Below are 18,541 nucleotides of genomic sequence, written 5' to 3' on the forward strand. Positions count from 1 at the left end.
AAAATCTCAACCATTGTATCTTCAAGTATTTCTTATTCCTCAACTTTTTCTGCTCCTATGCTAGGATTATACTTACACATATTTTGGACAGTTTGATGCTATCCCACAGATCGCTGAGATTCTGGTCATTTTTAATTTTTTTAATTTAAAAAAAGTTTTATTTTTTCTCCCCAATTTTTAAAATTTAAATCTAATTAATGAACATATAGTGTATTAGTAGTTTCAGAAGTAGAGGTCGGTGATTCATCAGTCTTACATGATACCCAGTGCTCATTACATCACGTGCCCTCCTTAATGCCTGTCATCCGGTTACCCCATCCCTCACCCACCTCCCCTCCAGCAGGCCTCAGTTTGTTTCCTATTATGAAGAGAGACTCTGGTCATGTTTTAAAACATTTTTTCCCATGTTGTTCAGAATAGGTAATTTATACTAATTTTTTTAAATAATATTTTTTTATTATGTTAGTCACCATACAGTACATCCCTAGTTTTTGATGTAAAGTTCCATGATTCATTAGTTGCATATAACACCCAGTGCACCATGCAATACGTGCCCTCAGTCCTTAATACCCATCACCAGCCTCTCCCATTCCCCCAGCCCCCTCTCCTCTGAAGCCCTGTTTGTTTCCCAGAGTCCATAGTCTCTCATGGTTCATTCCCCCTTCTGTTTTTTAATATTTAATGGGTATTTATTTATTCTTTCATCTCTAACCTGCTGCTAAGCCCATTTGATTTTTCTTTCCAGTTATTGTTCTTTTTCAAGTCTAGATTTTTAAAACATTTCCTGAGATTACTGATCTGTTTATTCTTTGTTGTCATACTTTCCTTGAAAACCCTTACATGTGTTTATAATAGCTGCTTTAAAGTTCTTGCCTGCTAATTACAACATCTGGTTTGGTTTCTAGGGATTGCATTTTCTCTTGACTCTGGGCCATTTTCCCCTATTTCTCACAGAGTGTGGATGATACTATGTGTGGAGTCTGGTTTATGTCATCTCCCTTTAAATGGCATCTAGTTTGTTCTGAAAGACAGTTAAATTAGTGGGCAAGCATTGTGGCCTTGTCAGGCATGGTGTGATTCTCTGTTACGGCAGGTCTATTTCAGTTTAAATTTATTTTTTGGGGTTGTATCCTTTTCTCTGGGGCCCATTCCTTCTAAGATTGTGGCCTTTCTATGTCTCGGTTAAATGCTGATGTGCTCAGTGAGCCCCTTCACCCTGGCCTACTTGGGCTTCTGGTATTTCTCGGCATTTTATGGCCTCTGGTATCACTGCCTGCTCATCTCCCAGTTCTGTAGCAGAAGGTCTTTGCAGGGTCTTGCGGAATGTTCCCCTGTGCATGTGCAGCGCAGCCCTTGGCTGGAGACCTGCAGTGAATGCACATGCAGACCTGTGACAGCTCCCCTCTGTGCAGCCCGGTGAGACTCAGTAGCATATGGTTGGATAGTTTTATTTACTTATTTATTTATTTATTTTTATAATAATATTTTTTTATTATGTTAGTCACCATACAGTACATCCCTGGTTTTCCAGTCTAACCACTCCTGCCTTTGGTTATAGTGTTTCATTTACATACAATATAATTATTGACCTGATTGGATTTAGTCTGTCATTTTTCTGTTGGTCCCATCTGATTTTTGTTCTCCTGTGCACTGGGATATTGATGTGGTGACGTCTGTGGGTATTTTCCAAATACGAAATTCTCTCCTTAAAGAAAACACTTTTGAGCTGGCGTGATCAGAAATTCAGTGTTGACAAAAAATTGTCCTTATTTTCAGTCATTCTGTCTGAATTAATCAAAATTGCCAAGTCCATTTATGAATGGCAAAGACTGAGTATTTTAAAATTCTGGTACTCTTTTCAATGCAATTTTGCTGTGGATTTTCACAATGCTGCCCTCCCATAATCCCTTTCATTATTATATTCTGACATGCTTTCATGTAGGAATACAGAAAGGAAAAGCAAGGGAAGCTGAGATAAATTTTATTTTTCTTTTAAACAGAAGAAAGAAAAAAAGTGGGGTTACACTTTTATAAATACCTATAAATATTGAGCGATAAGCAAATTTTCCAAATAAATAAATAAATATTGCCACATGCTAAGGAACATAGGAAATTATGGGGACTACCCCGGCTCTGCCAAAGGAAGAATAAATGGTATTGAGTTTATAAGATTACAACTAGTTCACTGCCAAAGTCCTTTTAGGATTTTACATCTAGTTATCAGAATGGGGGAGCTTCCAAAAGCTTTTAAACAGTATAGTATCTCCAACGGGAAATGAAAACTGTGGAGAAAATATTTGCCACGCACTGCTGTATAGTAGTATACATAATTTTAGTGTTTCAGAATAGGAACCAGTCCTTCAAGTTCAGCTTAAAACCATCAGGTGAAAACAGTTGCCCAATGTTTCGTAAGTAAAAAGAACGGGTCGGTTTCTAAGGCTGGGTGCATGATGGCAGTAGGAAAAAACAAGGTGATGCAAAGAAGCTGTTGTTTAAATCTGCTTTGCTTGCTAGCATTCTGCTCTGTGGGTGGCCATCTAAACAGAGGTAGGAACTTGGGACGCCCTCGGAGAAAGATTCCAAGTCAGGTGGTAAGGCTAGGTAGAGGGAGGCTGAGCGTCAGGCCCACCTGGCTGGTGCCTCAGCTGTTTGGTAAGTGAGGTTTGGTTTTCCTGGGACCGCAAACTCATGAAATGCCCCCAGAATTTGCAGGTGGACATAGACCCAGACGTGTCAGCCCAGGAGTGATGAACTGTCTCTGTAGCCAGTGCTACAGAGCGGTGAGGAGAGCGTAGTGAAGAGCTGACAGCATTGTCTTTGGGTAGCTCCTACACTTTGGTCCCTGATTATTGGACTTCTTTTCCCCTGAGTCCTTGATGCCACTTCACGTAGACAGAAGGACACAATCTGCCAGTCCACAGAAAACTGAACCCAGAGCAGTCGCGTTGTCTCAAGACTCCCTCCCTGTGACAGTTTCGTAATTCATCCTGAATGCGGTACTACTCAGCCTGGAAGTAGGCTTCATCAGATGCCCCCGAGGGGCATTTGAATTTATTTCCATTTTTAAAAATTTATTTCCATCTCCTAGCAGAGGAGATTTTCATGAGCCGATACCAAAGCTCTTCCTCCAGCCAAATGCACTAAAGCCCGAGGTGGGGCCCGTAGACAAGGTTATGTCATGGACCGCTTGGGAACAGGCAGGGTCATTCTCAGCCCTCCGGCTCTGGCTGCGTAGAAAGGGAGAGAGCATGGCAAGGGGGGTCCACCCCACAGGGCGGTTGAATTTTCTAGCTTGATTTCTAGCCTTAGTTGTCTGAGCATTCTAGTTCTGTTTGGACCAAACTACTACCAAACTTTCTGACAACTCTTCTCCGGAGATGCTCAAGGAAGAGTGAAGCCTTGAGATTAGGACTTTTATCAGTTTGCCTAGGTCAGCTATTAATGCCCCAGTCAAGGTTGCAGACTCAAATGCTGAGAGGGTCCAGGCAGGTGACACAAACGTAAGGAGCAGTGGACGCTACTGGTGTTGGCTCTTCCCTTCACCTTCAGACTGGTGAACTCGCTAAGCCATTGCTAGGTTTTTAATGCTAGACTGATGAAGAAGAGAGGCATAGGAAAGAGAAACTGCCTGGGGTGGTTGGGGGATGGGTGGTCGAGGAGGGAATCCCTCTCTTCTTAATGAAAGCGAAACTTCTAGTTTATCTTTCTGGGCTTCAAAGTTCAGAAGGTGGTATAGGTGGGACAGGGAAGGTGGTGGAAATGCCATGACTCAGGCCTCAAAGGTACATTCTCGGGGGACCTCCTGGTGGATGGGGAGAAGCCACTAACTGCCCCCTTCACCCCCACCTTCCCTTTCCCTGGACTGCGGAGGTCGCAGGTACCCCTGAAGACAGTATAGACTGCTGGGGAAGGATTCCTTTTTGGTTTCCCTAGATGAACTTGGGGAAGGGGCGGCACCTGTCCACGCCCATCCCCCCGGCGTGCGCGTTCACCCGGTTGCCTCTGAGCACCCCTAACGGGTCGCTGGCCACCACACTGTTGTCCTCGGCGCTCGGGAGCTCCTGGGAGCAGGAGGCCGGGGCGGGGGTCATGCGGGGCCTGGGCTTCAGCACGTTCAACGGGTCGCGCTCCGTGTCCTCGGCGCTGCGCGTGTGCCGCCTTGGCCTGGGGGTGTTGAAGTGGATGAGGGGGATCTCGTTCCTCCGGGACAGGAACTGGGAGTAGGGCGGCGGGTTGGTCCCCGGCAGGAAGGTCCTCTTGGCCTGGCCCAGGCTGACGAGGAAGCGGTGCTGCGGCGAGTGGTACACGTCGTAGCCGTTTTCCAGCGTCCGCTGTCGGAACCTGCAGCTCTCCGGGCTGAAGAGGTGCTGAAAGGGAGAGCGGTGGGGTGAGCGCCCTGCCGACCCCTGGCCCCGTGCCCTGTCCCTGGACCCCCACCAGCCCCCCCCCCCGAGGTGGGGGTGGGCGGTGCTGGACCTGGCTTGGCCCTCCTGGACTCTTTCAGGGGGTCGTCCCTAACCCCTGGCTCCCTTCTTGGGGGAGTGATCTGACCAGCGCTCTCCAAGTTGCCCAAGCAGTTAGCAGGGTTGGGACTTGCAGGAAGCAGCCGGCTGGCCCCCACAGCCCCTTGCCTGGAGCCCCCCGCCGGCCCTGTAGGGGCTGACTTGGCTAGGCTGGCCACGGCAGGCAGCACTGTGTCCAGTTTCTGGAGGGAGGGCTAACTTCAACGCAACCTGGTCCTTCCCGCCTCTGCCTTTGGCTGAAAGTTGGCTTGGGTCTGTCTCCTTGCCTGGAGAAAGGGTTGGGGGGGGGAGATGGGGTTTGTAGGGTCAGACATAAATGAGGGTACTCACACTCAGAGATAATACCGTTTGGGATTTATTGCCGGGAACTCCAGCAACAGATGACTAGGTTTGAGCCCTCACTCTGCCGCTAACTAGTACTGGGTTTTATCCAATGCCCGCTAGGACCTTCACATGTTGTTTCAGTTAATCCTCGAACCCCACGGAGTGTTTTTACAGATGAGGAATACCTATATGCCTAAATGCAGTCAATAGATATTTTAATTTAATGCCTATGTTTGTTCCACGGAGAGTTGTCTGCTTGTGGCCGGATACTGTTGTCGGTGCTGGGACACGGCAGCAGGCCAAGCAGGGAGTCACTGCTGTCATGGTATTTCTGGTGGGTCTGTCTGGGGTAAGAGGCTCCTGAGATGAGCAGTCCTACCACCGTATGATCTCAAAATCCTTTGGAATATGCCTGTAACCTGTGGTCTGGGACACCCTTTGCTTACCAGCCTGAATGACCAACGACCACAGCTGGGGCAGAGATCATTCATGAGAGATCTCTAACTGGAGGGAGATCCAGGTGAGGAAAGTGAAGTGGAGAGAAGTAAGGGGACCTGCCCAAGGTCAAGACGGTCTAGTAAAAGAATCCGGAAGACACTGATGGCTTCTCACTAAAGGATTAATGTACAAGCTGTTGTGTAGATACACAAATGGGCACCCAGAGGCAGTCAGGCTAGAGGCTGAGAGCCTGGGCTCCAGAACCAGACGACATGGGTTCAAGCCCCAGCGGTGTAAACCTGAGCCTCTGCTCCTTCGATTGACCGAATCACTCAGTGACAACAGCACCAAGCACTGCCAGCGGAATCTTTATTAAGATTTTATGCTCTGGCGAAGAAATGAACTTTCTTTAAATGGTGACCAGCACAAAAAAGAAACTCACGGATCCAAAGATGTTGCCTCTGAGGTCCATACAGAGGTATCGCCTACTCATCACACCTGTTATCACCACAAAGCCGGCATCCTCTGACCTGATCATCAGGGCACCTACAGAGAAAACCACCCAGGTCAAAAACTGGCTGCACACCCAGCTGCTGCGTTTGGGCGCTTCCTGAAAACCCACCTCCTTGAAACCTCCCTTGATTGATTTTAAGGGCGCTGATGATTTCACTTCACCCTCCCTTCTACTTACTTGTTCAGCTTCATTTCTTCTGATTCTCCCCTCCAAACTCCCACCCCTGACCCTGTCCCCCATTTGCCTCCTACTCCCTCCTCTTGTCTATATGCAGCACTCTGAACTCCCAGCATTCCGTCTCCTGTGCTGGACACGTATTTCCCTCTCTGCCTGCACTGCCTTTACTTCCCCTGTTGCCTGGCTAATACCTCTTAAGGTTTGTGGTGGTCATCACGTTCTTGCAAGCCTTCTGGGCTTTTGCAGTTTTTAAATCTACACCGAGATGTCCTTCAAGGGTCCAGCTTGCAAATAGCGCCCGATGCCCTACCCAGGTATCTGTACGGTGGTCAGTGATCCATCACCCAACACCCATTACGTATCAAGAACTCTGTTAGAATTGACCTTCCCCTTGTGTTGTTCGTTATCAAAGTCTCTCATCCTTCCAGTCCAGGCTAGATGTCACTTTGTATGAAGACTTTCCTTAACCCTCTAATCAGAACTAATGCTCTGACCTTCATTACAGCATGCATTTCATTCACCTGGCCTTAACTAAGTTTGCATTATCTAGTCCCTGCCCGAGTGAGCTACTTAGGAGCAGAGGGTTTATGTTTCTGTGTTGAATAGATATAATGGATGCACAGAATTTCTTCTTGGATCTTCATTGCTGCTCTTTGTCCTTTTCTTGCTTGGTGGTGTCCCCTCCAGTGCAGTCCCTCATGATCTTTCAGTGTCCCCACTCAACAACCAGTCTCCAACAAGGGCCTAAAACCCACACGTACTACCTACACTTTGAAATAATTTATAACTACCCGCCCTCATGGGGACTTGCAATTTTAACAACTACAGTGCATTGTACCAAGGACTAAAGTCTAAAGCTTTCTGTTTTGTGGCAAGAGTATCATTCAGCAAGAGTTCCACCCCAAATGCTGCTTAATTACCTGACATTTTCTGTTAAAAAGCATTTCTTTAAGTCTTTGGAGTCACTTGCATTTGCTTACCACAGAATTTCCATGTGCATCTCCTTTGGCTTCACAGCCCTCTGGCAGGTGTTCAAATTTCTATTTTAGAAATGTAGTATGGAGAGGTTGAAAATGCCCAGCATATGTGCCCAGGAAGTGGGGGAGCCTCATGGGGTGACTTACACCTAGGTCTCCCCCCTTTGGCCTGTGTAGGCTCGACTCCGAGACCTCTGAGGAGAATAGCAGACAATACCTAGACACTAGCTGAGTATTGAGCTTCATATGGACTGAAATTGGAATGATGTGGGACAGAGGGAACGAGGGTGGGAGCAAGCCCAGAAAGAAGAGAAAGCAAGAAGGCCAAGGAGAAATGTTAATTTGTTTCCAAGTTTGGCTAAGGGTTTGCCTTGAGGGAAGCTTCTGGAAATGGGGTGGGGTATAGGAGGTGCAGAGGATATTTAAATTGCCCCATAATGAGGTCTGCCTATGAGTCTCAAATATATGGCTAATTCTGTGACAAGCCCCGAGAGAAACAAAGGAATGTGTAAAAAATAAGTTTCTGTCCTGATGAATTTTCAGTCTAACTGGGAAAAAAATTACACTTAGTCATGGGTTTTTTCGAGTGGTTGCACTTCAGGTACTTTGCATATTTTAAATTCTCAAAACAGCTGTGATCTTGTTAATCTTATTAGTATTAACATGGGTGGTAGCAGCATCCCAATTTATGTGCAAAGGGAACTGAAGCAGGATTCAAACTCAGGACAGTGACTCTAACATCCTCTTCCTACAACCCAGTAATTCACCTCCAACAAAAATCATCTCCAGCCTGAGGAGACAAAATCAAGTGCCAAGATACATGTTGCAACCTGTAAAACCCCGAGGCATGCTGCCCCTGAGCGGGTCAGGGAAGGGGGTACTGAACCAGGAACCAGGGGACTTGGATTCTGGTCCCAATTATGCCACTTCTGAACTCTGTAGCCTTGGGTAAGTCGTTGTTCCAGCCTCAGGGTCCTCAGCTGCGTAAAGAGAATGACAGTAGCTGGCCTGCCAACTTTACAGGGTTCTGATCAGAATCCAGTGCAATCATGCTTGGAAAAGTGACCTTTTTCAAAAAACACTGAGCAAATGAAAGGCGTTAGGTAGCGTGGGATGGCCTGACATTTATGACAAGCCCAAGACCAGACTTCGGCAGCCACCCGGACCTCGTGCTTGGGGGATCCACGTGGGCAGTGTGTGAGCCACGTGTGCTCCTGGGCTCCAGGGCTGGTCCCAGGAGCAAACAGCCTGGAGGGGAGGAGTGAGCAGCTGCTACAAATGATACACCGCCTTGAACCGACCAACAGGAGCCAACGAGAAAGTGCAGGAAATGGAAGAGACAGACTGCTTTCCCTTTGTGCGGAAGGCGTGTTTTCCCAGGCAGCGCATGTTCTAGGGCAGAGTCTGGCAGAAGGAAGGCACAACACTGACTGCTGGAGCGACAAGCTGTTGCAGCCAGGTGGGCTTAATGGACTGGCATGTGATCCTGGAAGAAGCATGGGGTTGGGGTCAAGGTGTCCTCTAGGTGACCTTGTGCCAGCATAGTTCTTTAACCTTTGTTTTCACAGGTGGTGGAATCATTTACCTTGTTTGGTCATCTTGAGGTTGTAATGAGATAATATTTCTATCCACAATAAAAACACTTTATAAATGCTACTAATTTTACTATTGCCACTTGCCTCCACTCTGCTATAAAAGTGGAAATTATCTGGCTCAGTTGGTTGAGTGTCCAACTCTTGATTTCAGCTCATGTCATGGTCTCAGGATCCTGGGATTCGTGCTCAGCAGGGACTCTGCTTGAGGATTCTCTCCCTTTCCCTCTTCTTCCGCCCCTCCCCCCATAATCTCTCTCTCTTTCTCTCTCTCTCTCAAATAAATAAATCTTTTAAAAAATTAGAAAATTATTGGCTCTGTTCTATTCTCAAGCCAGTAAATAATAAACAAGATGGTAGATGTAAAGTGCTCCGAGCTTCCCAAAAGAAAGATAATATTTTGCAAGATTAAAGAGCCCGAGGATAATTCAGCTTCAAGTAAAGAAAGTGCCAGTAGGGAAAATGGAAGAAGGAAGAATATTAGGAACTGGGAAGTGGTATTGACCGCGGGTAATTAGCATCTCTTCCGCTGTTTCTGTGAAGCGGGGATGGTGGAGAGTGGGAGGGTGAGTCAGAGAGTCAGTCTTTCTGACATCGGCGCTGTGAGTCCCAAAGGAGGGTATAGAATCTTACAGGGAGGTAATTTCACAACGACCGACAACCTAAAGATGGGTTGAGCACTCAACTATTAATCAAGAATTGACTAAAGCACAATGATCAAATGAACCAGATTTCGCCAGAAATGTATAATTAGTTAGAAGGGAAGAAACACCACACACCTTCTTCCGTCAGTGTAAAAGCAAACCTTCCACCAGTCTGAATGACTTGAGTTACTTATCCACATGCCTCAGTGCTTCCGCTTTCCTTTTTTGCTGATTTTTGACTTTTGTGTGTACATTTATTTGGGTAATACACACAATGATTTGAATATTATAAAGGGTGATATAAAATAGGACAAGTAAGTCTTCCCTCCTCCCACCCTGACTCCCGCTGAGTTGCCTTCCACAGGTTTGTGTTAATTTCTAGAGACACAGTGCTTAGCTACTGTCTACATCTGACAGAACAAAATCATTTCTATCAAAAAAAATCTGAAATCGGGGGGGGTAATCAGAAGGGGGAATGAAGCATGAGAGACTATGGACTCTGAGAAACAAACTGAGGGCTTCAGAGGGGAGGGGGGTGGGGGAATGGGATAGGCTGGTGATGGGTAGTAAGGAGGGCACGTATTGCATGGTGCACTGGGTGTTACGCAACTAATGAATCATCGAACTTTACATCAGAAACCAGGGATGTACTGTATGGTGACTAACATAATAAAAAAAATTTAATAAAAAAATCTGAAATCAGTTCCATTCATTTTGCTTCTTCTCAGTCATTTTAATTCACTCCCAACTAGTATGAGTGCCTCCTCTGAGCCTGATGCTGGTAGGTATTTGAGGGAAAAGTGCTACAACCCAGGCTGCCTGCTTGTAGGCAGAGCACCACGGATTATACCACACACAGCTCACCACAGCTGGCTCACAGTGTCTCCATCATGCTCCAGAGGACGTGTCTGTGAGGGTTCCTTTCAGTGAGAGGTTCTGTTAAACATCCCTTGAATAAAATGAGCAACACTTTGGATGCATCAAGTGTATCCAGATTTAGTTCAGATTTTTGCCTTTAGACTCCAAATTCGTTTCCAGAGTGTTGACTCCTGAATCCTACTATATTGCCTTGAGTTCTGGAACCTGCCTGTTGTTTGCAGAGAACTTGGGTCCCTCCTCTCATCTCCTGTCACCATCCATTGAGCACTTGAAGAGGTGTGCATGGCTGGCTTTGCATGTGCATGGATCTTGCTACAGCTTTAGGGACCTTAGATTTCACACAGCAAGGCCAAAGAAAATTATCCATTAATTCAGTACAACAATAAGGCCAAATCATTATTCCCATAAGAAGTGTCCTATAATTAAACAGAGACTCTGATTACTGTCATTCCTTTCATTTGATCTAGACTGAATCAGCTTGCATTCTTCTGTATCCTCAGTGTAATTTTGACACGTTCTTCTAAAGTAGAAAACCTTGTCTTTTTCAATACTCATCCCCCCTCTCACCCCAGAATCCCCTATGTGGGTGCACGCAAAGGGGCCCTCATTTGAATTGTAGCCAATTGACCAACTATGGATTGTGATCCAGCTCCTTACAGACCTAAGCTTTACAATCATTCCAGTGGCCTTATGTTGCCAAGGAGTTCCCAACTAGCTCAATCTGCTACTGAGTGGAAATTTCAGCTCCACAGGGAGGAATCACCAACTGATAACAAACTGGGTACCTCTGAAGCCACCAGCAAACATGTTGGGTGGATGGATGCATGGAGGCATGGATGCATGGATGGTTCATGCACTTGTTCAGACTCATCAAGACAACATACCTGGACAGTTTGTCTTTAGTAATTTTTCCTGAGTTTTATAAGACCAGAATATTAGACGGTCAGAGTTAGAAAGAGCCCCTGAGTTCATCTATTCCAATCCTTGGTCTGATTCAGGTATCTTCTTTATAACCTCCATTGTTACCCTTGTCCAAAGTTTATGAACCAAAATCATTGTCAATGACCTATCTGTCTTTTCCCCTCTCAACTTCCTTGTACATTTTTGGACTCTTTGGATAGGACAAAGTGAGGGTGGCTGCTAGTGTGGGAAGATGGATTGTAGTTAAGACAAATTTTTCAGGTTGAGAGAAACAAGTAAATGCTAATTAGGGAGGTGGCAGAATCTTCTCCCCGGGTTTAAACACACAGGCATGCACGCACGCGCGCGCACACACACACACACACACACACACACACAAATAAGTGGATTCTGGGCAAGAAGCTAGGAGGCCAGATTAGCACTCTGGTCTAGCCCAAGGCCTCCCCAGGTCCCTTGGAGGTGGGTGGACAGAGAAGCCCCCCATCCTTCCCAGCCTGAATGAAGCCCCTACTCACTGTAGATGGTCTGATGGGGTGTGCCATCCACATGGCCGTCCTTGTGGATCTGCAGGTGGTAGCTGTTCCTGGCGCTGGCTGTGTACAGGTGGGTCAGGCCACCCCAGCTGGAGCCGAGCAGTGGGGAGGTGTTGGGATAGGCTCTGCCTACCCAGCACAGGACAGAGACCAGCAGCCCAAGGCGGGTCCCTGACATTGCAGCGCTCTGAATGGCTGGCTGGAGTTTGAAACCTGACACTGTCTCCCTGACTCCCTGGCTGTGCCTCGCAGGCCTTTTTCTCCTCTTTGTGGGTATCTGGCCTGAGGATCCTAGGCTGGATTCCCTCCTTTTTCCCCTTGGACTTTTAAAGGGTAGCCGTGTGACATCAAACAGGAAAAACTCCACTGTCCACATCCTCTGTGTTGTAACCAGCCCATTGGAAGAGAACGCAGAGCCCTTTGAGGCTCACGGAAGGCACGTCGGTCCAGACACAAACACACCCCTCAATTTCAGGCCAGCGCTCCAAAAAGTGAGTGATGTGTGGGCAAAAGTTATCTACGACTCTGGGTTGTCTGTTGACCTGTCCCACTTCCACCAGGAAATGTGAAGGCAGCCAGCAGTTCTGGAAAAAAAAAAATCCAGCTTCAGTCATGCAGTTGACAGACTCCTGTGCAATTAATGTCCCATTGAGTCTACTCGTTTTGATTTTCTCCGTCCTTTCAATTCCAATTAGCAACTGTGTCTGGTGCTTTCTCGGTGCACAGCACCAGGTGGGTGTTTTGAAAGTATAGAAATAATACAGGACCCCATGGGGTGGAGGGCACCCTCTGAGATCCCTCTTCATGAAGATATGCGAGCTGGAGACGGAGGTACAAAAGCCAAAGTTTCCACCTTGGGAAGATTTCAAAATAGGAAGAAAGGAAACCAGGCCTTGAGGTCACTACTGCTTTATGAAATTTTGAGGTTTAATTTCTCAGTTTTCCTAGCTCAGACTGCCTAAAGGCAACAAAACTGGTATTATGGTCTCTCCAATAGTATGGAGACTAATTCAGAGACTACATGAAGATGGGAAGGCTGGTGGCTAAACACAAAGGATCAGAACCTGGGAAGGTCCCAGGGGCAGAGAGGGCAGGTCAGGGTGTCCCCACACTTAGTGTCTCCAGGGTGCCTGGCTCTTGGGATTGGATGCTTTCTTGCAGACCCTGCTCACAGGTGTGCCCTCTGGGAACCTACATTTGTTGTGGGGTGAGAGTGCCAGTACCTGCAGTCCAATAGGGAGCAAGCTACTGCAATGCATGCCAGAAAAAAATACACACAAGGAGACTGCTCCTCTCCCAATTTTCCCTTTACTGAGTGCATGCAGGCATCAGGCTAGACATCGTGGTTAATAGAGAGAGAGTGAGGTGTGATCTCTGCTTCAAGGAGGTCGCAAGCTAATGGAGGAGGCAGACACAATAAGTAATCCTTGCGCAAAGCATAATGGGATGTACAATCATACAGGTGCAGACAAAAGATGCCATTTATTATCTTACATTTGTGCAAGTTTTTATAGCTCATAAGGCATTTTTGAATGCTAATTTTACATCTTTTAGTTCATTTGAATCTCACTTCAACCCTGTGAGAGAGTCACACTAGGCATTATTAATATTTTGATTTTATATATGAAGAAATGGCCATCACAGGTTCATATGTCCAAAGTCACAAAGCAGTTAAATGGGAGAGCTAGGACAAGGTCTCTTGGTTCCCTAGGCTGCTTCTCCAATAAAATCACAGCCACAGCTAATACTTGCTGAGAGCTTACTAAGTACTTTACTTGTAGTAACTCATCGCATTGTCGGAATAACCCTCTGAGGAGATGCTGCTACCTCCTTTACACAGACGAGGGACTGATGCACACGGTTTAAGTAACGTGCCCCAAGATGTACAGCCGACACGTGGATTGACGTTGGATTTGAATCTGGGCAGTCCGGCCCCTAGACCTCCTAAGGTCTTAGCTAGATGTACAAACCCACACAACATGTTAAGGCAAAAGAGATGGGAACCAGGAACTCGGTAAGAGAGTGCAAGTAGCAACAAGGCATAGTAGTCTCCAGTGTTTCTCTAGCAAACACAGGCTTTTACCCAGGCTGTGCCTCTAAGATTCGGGGTGCTGTCTCCCTAGGTTAGGTAGATGATCTATGGCATATAAGACAGTCTTCTTTAATAATGGTCACAGAATGACCCATAAATATAGTACCACATCTTCACATTCAGAATTGAAATACAAATCATCCAGGAACATTTGCCAGTTGATAACCCCACATTTCCTTTTCCAGTTGCAAAAGGTAGAGATGGGAAGAACCTGTGAAACAATCAGCAGGTATCTAGAAACTTCTCTGTGCAAGAGAGAAGGGAGGAAGGAGTTCCAGGAATGAAAAGCAGAACAAACATCCTTGAAGGGCTTATACTATAATTGAGCAGAAGAAAACCTTGTTCAATACAAAGCATTGTGTGAGAAGAGCTATATTCCTAGGATGTGTAAGAAATGCTAACAGTGGGACAGCTGGGTTGCTCAGTCGGTTGAGCATCTGCCTTCGGCTCAGGTCATGATCTCAGGGTCCTGGGGTCGAGTCCCATGTCGGGCTCCCTGCTCAGTGGGGAGTCTGCTTCTCCCTCTCCATCTGCCCCTTGCCCCTGTTCCTTCTCTCTCACTCTCTCAAATATATAAATAAAATCTCTTAAAGAAAGAAATGCTAATGACATCCAGAAGAGGATGAGAGCACAGTGGGTCGATGCTGTGGCCAAGGAGGGCTTTGAGGGAAGCGGGACTTGAGGGGCCTTATAGGTTGGACAGGGAAGGGCACTTCCTAGCACCTGCCAGAGCACAGTGGAAAGGCAGTGCAGGTGTCTCAGGAAGAGTACCTGGTTATTCACTTGTTCCTGTGGTGATTGGAGGGAGACCTCCCTGACTGCTTCAGCTTATCTTATTAGAAAGAGAATTGATGGGCCAACTTAATCCACTTCCAGATTTTCCTCCAAGAAAAAGGCCTGAACACCTAGCAACTGGATCTGAAGGTAGAAGACAGTCCAGGACAGTAGGTTTACTTCTGAGGAGAATGTGGGCAGGGCAGGGAGAAGAAGCATTACCCACTTGGTGAAAGCAAGAGAGAGTACAGAATCTCAGAACAATTCTTTCCACTGAGATATGGGAAAATTGAGTGGAAGAGAGGATTTGCCCGTTAGCACGCATGGATGGCAGAACTTCCAGATCCTGGCTGAATTCCCTACCAGTGGATTCCAAACCTGGCTGCGCATTAGAATCACCATAACTACCCCAGCACTAACCTTAGACCTACTGAATGTACAGGCTAAATTTGCACTTTCCTCCAAAGCTACCTGGGAGAACCCACCTTGATGCTAATGACACTGAAGGACTTTTCAAAAAACAAGAGGTTGTAAAGCAGATACCTGTGTCTGAGGCACCTGGGTGGCTCAGTTGGTTAAGTGTCTGCTTTCAGCTCAGGTCATGATCCCAGGGTCCTGGGATCGAGCCCTGTGTCAGGCTCCCTGCTCAGCAGGTAGCCTGGTTTTCCCTCTCTCTCTGCCACTCTCTCTTGTGCTTGCTCTCTCTCTCTCTCTCAAATAAAAAAATAAAATATTAAAAAAAAAAGAAGAAGAAGATACCTGAATCAGACCAAGGATTGGAATAGATGAACTCAGGGGCTCTTTCCAACACTGACCGTCTAATATTCTGGTCTTATAAAACTTCTCAGAAAAAATTACTAAAGACAAACTGTCCAGGTATGTTGTCTTGATGAGTCTGAACAAGTGCATGAACCATCCATGCATCCATGACCCATGCATCCATCCACCCAACATGTTTGCTGGTGGCTTCAGAGGTACCCAGTTTGGTATCAGTTGGTGATTCCTCTCTGTGGAGCTGAAATTTCCACTCAGTAGCAGATTGAGCTAGTTGAGAACTCCTTGGCAACACGAGGCTACTGGAATGATTTTATTTATTTATTTATTTATTTATTTTAAAAAATATTTTATTTATTTATTTGAGAGAAAGCATGCACGCACGAGCGGGCTAGCAGAGGGAGAGGGAAAGAGACAAGTGGACTCCCCGATGAGTGGGGAGCCCAATGTAGGCCTCGATCCCAGGATCCCGAGATCACGACCTGAGCCAAAGGCAGACACTCGACTGACTGAGCCACCCTGGTGCCCCAGGAATGATTGCAAAGAGTAGGTCTGTGACAAGCTGGATCACAATCCACAGTTGATCAATTAGCTACAATTCAAATGAAGGCCTCTTCCCCACATAGGGGATTCTAGGGTGAGAGGGGGGATGAGTATTGAAAAAGACAAGGTTTTCTACTTTAGAAGAATGTATCTAAATTACACTAAGGATACAGAATGAAAGCTGATTCAGTCTAGACCAAATGAAAGGAATGACAGAGTAATCACTGTCTCTGTTTAATTAAAGGACACTTCTTATGGGAATAATGATTTGCCCTTATTGTTGCACTGATTAATGGATAACTTTCTGTGGCCTTGCTGTGCGGAATCAAATGTCCCTAAAGCTGTAGCAAGATCCATGCACATGCAGAGCCAGCCATGCACACCTCTTCAAGTGCTCAATGGATGGTGACAGGAGATGAGAGGAGGGACCCAAGTTCTCTGCAAACAACAGGCAGGTTCCAGAACTCAAGGGGATATAGTAGGATTCAGGAGTCAGCATTTTGGAAATGAAGTTGGAGTCTAAAGGCAAAAATCTGAACTAAATCTGGATACATTTGATGCATCCAAAATGTCGCTTTGAGTCCCCAAAATGCACTGGAATTAGTACACAGAAACCAAGCCCCCCTTCAGTGGCCTGCTCAATTTTCCATTTCCTTTCAGGATTTCCAGCCTAACTGTGCAGTCTACAACGTAAATGGGTCTTTTTAGGGGATGTTAGTAATGAACACTGAATCAGTACACTGTGCCCCTGAGCAGCTTTTTCCTAGAGCCTGGTGTGTGTGGCATCTCCTTAGAAGCTTCAGAGGGTGAGGGGAGAGTCCAGGGTAAGTTGGTTCCCGCTCTTTGCACCTGGAGGGGATCAAGGTGAAAGAAAAAACAGGAGCTGGGTCCCAGAGTGGCTCACTGTTTTGTTTTCTTTTTGACACTCTGTCTAAAGCTCCATCTACAAATGGTAGGATCGCAAACTCCTGCTACCTTGCTATTCCTGCCTCTTCATGACTTTGTCTCCATCATTGTGGTAATGGTTTCACCGTCTTCACTCCCTGGGCTCAGGCAGATGGATTTCTAAGCCATCCTAGACAAATAGTGGTTTCTTCTCTTCTCAAAGTTGCCTGGGGGAGGTGCTACAGCCTTCCTGAAAATGCCATTCCTGTATCTTGTTTTCCTGACAGTTAAAACGTGCTTCCTTAGAAGCTTGAGAGGGCGAGAGGAGAGCATCAGGTAAGTCAGTTCCTGTTCTTTGCACCTAGAGGGTGCAGATTCTCTCTTGTTCTAATGTATCCATTCAATCAACACATAACTATTGACAGAAAGCCAATTTTATGGCTAGTGCTTTGTAGAAAATCTCTAGGGAAGCCTAAGAGTGGAAAAAATATAGTCCTGATCTTCAAGGAGCCTCCAATACATTGAGCAGAATATAGTTTGCATTTGTCCAGGACTTCACAACCTATAGCCTGCACGTTCATATCTAGTACCTCATTTGATGCTCAAAACAGTCCTGTGAGGTGGGCCATCAGGTCACTGCAGGAACTTAACTACCAGTTAAGACCTGGTATGTCCCATGGGGTCAATTTTCTCCCCTTCCCTTCCTTCCCTCTAAATGAGTTGTCTCAGTTTCCCCTCTCCCAAACAAAATTTCCAGCCTATTTTTATTATGGTAGCCTTTCCTAAATAAAGGCACCTGGGAAGACGTGTTTTCAAGACAGACCCTTCGCCAAGGAAGCATAGGACTGAAGCCTAGAACTCAAGAGTGAAACATCAAAGCTTGGGAAAGAGTTCACATCCATAGGAAATGGTAAGGTGTTTCTCTAGAAGGTTCAGGTGGTAATGGCTTTCACTCCTGCCACTCCTGCCAGTGAAACTCCCAAGCTTCCAGTGGTCTTGTCAGTGTATAAATATTGACACTGATGGTTCGGTAATGACTGTTGATGAGAAGGGTAGGAGCCTGAGTGCTATATACTTAACCTTTTTGAAGAGGGCTCAATTTTCTTATTTTTTTAAAGATTTTATTTATTCTACAGAGATAGAGACAGCTAGCCAGAGAGGGAACACAAGCAGGGGGAGTGGGAGAGGAAGAAGCAGGCTCATAGCGGAGGAGCCTGATGTGGGGCTTGATCCCATAACGCCGGGATCACGCCCTGAGCCGAAGGCAGACGCTTAACCGCTGTGCCACCCAGGTGCCCCGAGGGCTCAATTTTCAAATGCATAACATTAAATTTCACCACCTATTTTTAACTACACAGCATGAAAGTGTTTTGTAAGAATAGCCGATGTTTGAGAGTATTTAATTAAAACATAAGCATATATCTAATTTAAAATATGCTTCCCATAAGCATATCTGAGAGCTCGTTTACTTAGTGGTTTGAAGTTTTTTGAGTATAAGACAGCCATTCTGAATCTAAGAATTCTGAAGACAGAAGAATTGGAAGAGAGATCTCATAGACAGTGATAGAAGATACACTGGGGATGAGAAGAAGCAAGAAAGCTTCAGGATTAAGGAGCATCCCTCAAGAGCAAATGCTTTCCATGGTGAGTGGGGCCCTATAGGCTGTAAGGGCCCAGAGCTGACTATCTAAAACTGGGGCTCTCCTTGCTGTTGTTGTGGGTAGGAATCACAAGGTACCCTATGTGAGCCCCTGCAGAGTGAGGGGAGCTGGGCACCAGGAGGGCACACAAAGCCAAGAACTGGAACACAGGGGATCTTTTGGGCAGTGAAACTACTCTGTATGATACCATAATGGTGGGTATATGACATGATGCACTTGCCAAAACCCATGGAATGCACAACATAAAGAGTGCGAACCCTAATGTAAATAAACTATGGACTTTGGTTTAT

The 18,541-nt window shown here is 46.1% G+C and overlaps 1 protein-coding gene across 1 annotated transcript; it reads right to left on the reverse strand.

The window, feature by feature from the left end:
• Positions 1 to 3,929: 3,929 nt before the first annotated feature.
• FGF23 (fibroblast growth factor 23) lies at positions 3,930 to 11,700 on the reverse strand. The gene is made up of 3 exons (XM_002920450.3): positions 11,505 to 11,700; positions 5,728 to 5,831; positions 3,930 to 4,367 (listed from the first exon to the last, which is right to left on the reverse strand). The coding sequence occupies exons 1-3, from the start codon at positions 11,698 to 11,700 to the stop codon at positions 3,930 to 3,932; spliced, it is 738 nt and encodes a 245-aa protein (XP_002920496.3).
• Between the last annotated feature and the right edge of the window lie 6,841 nt (positions 11,701 to 18,541).

This window comes from Ailuropoda melanoleuca, chromosome 16, assembly GCF_002007445.2.
Source record: "Ailuropoda melanoleuca isolate Jingjing chromosome 16, ASM200744v2, whole genome shotgun sequence".
NCBI classification, from domain to species: Eukaryota; Metazoa; Chordata; class Mammalia; order Carnivora; family Ursidae; genus Ailuropoda; species Ailuropoda melanoleuca.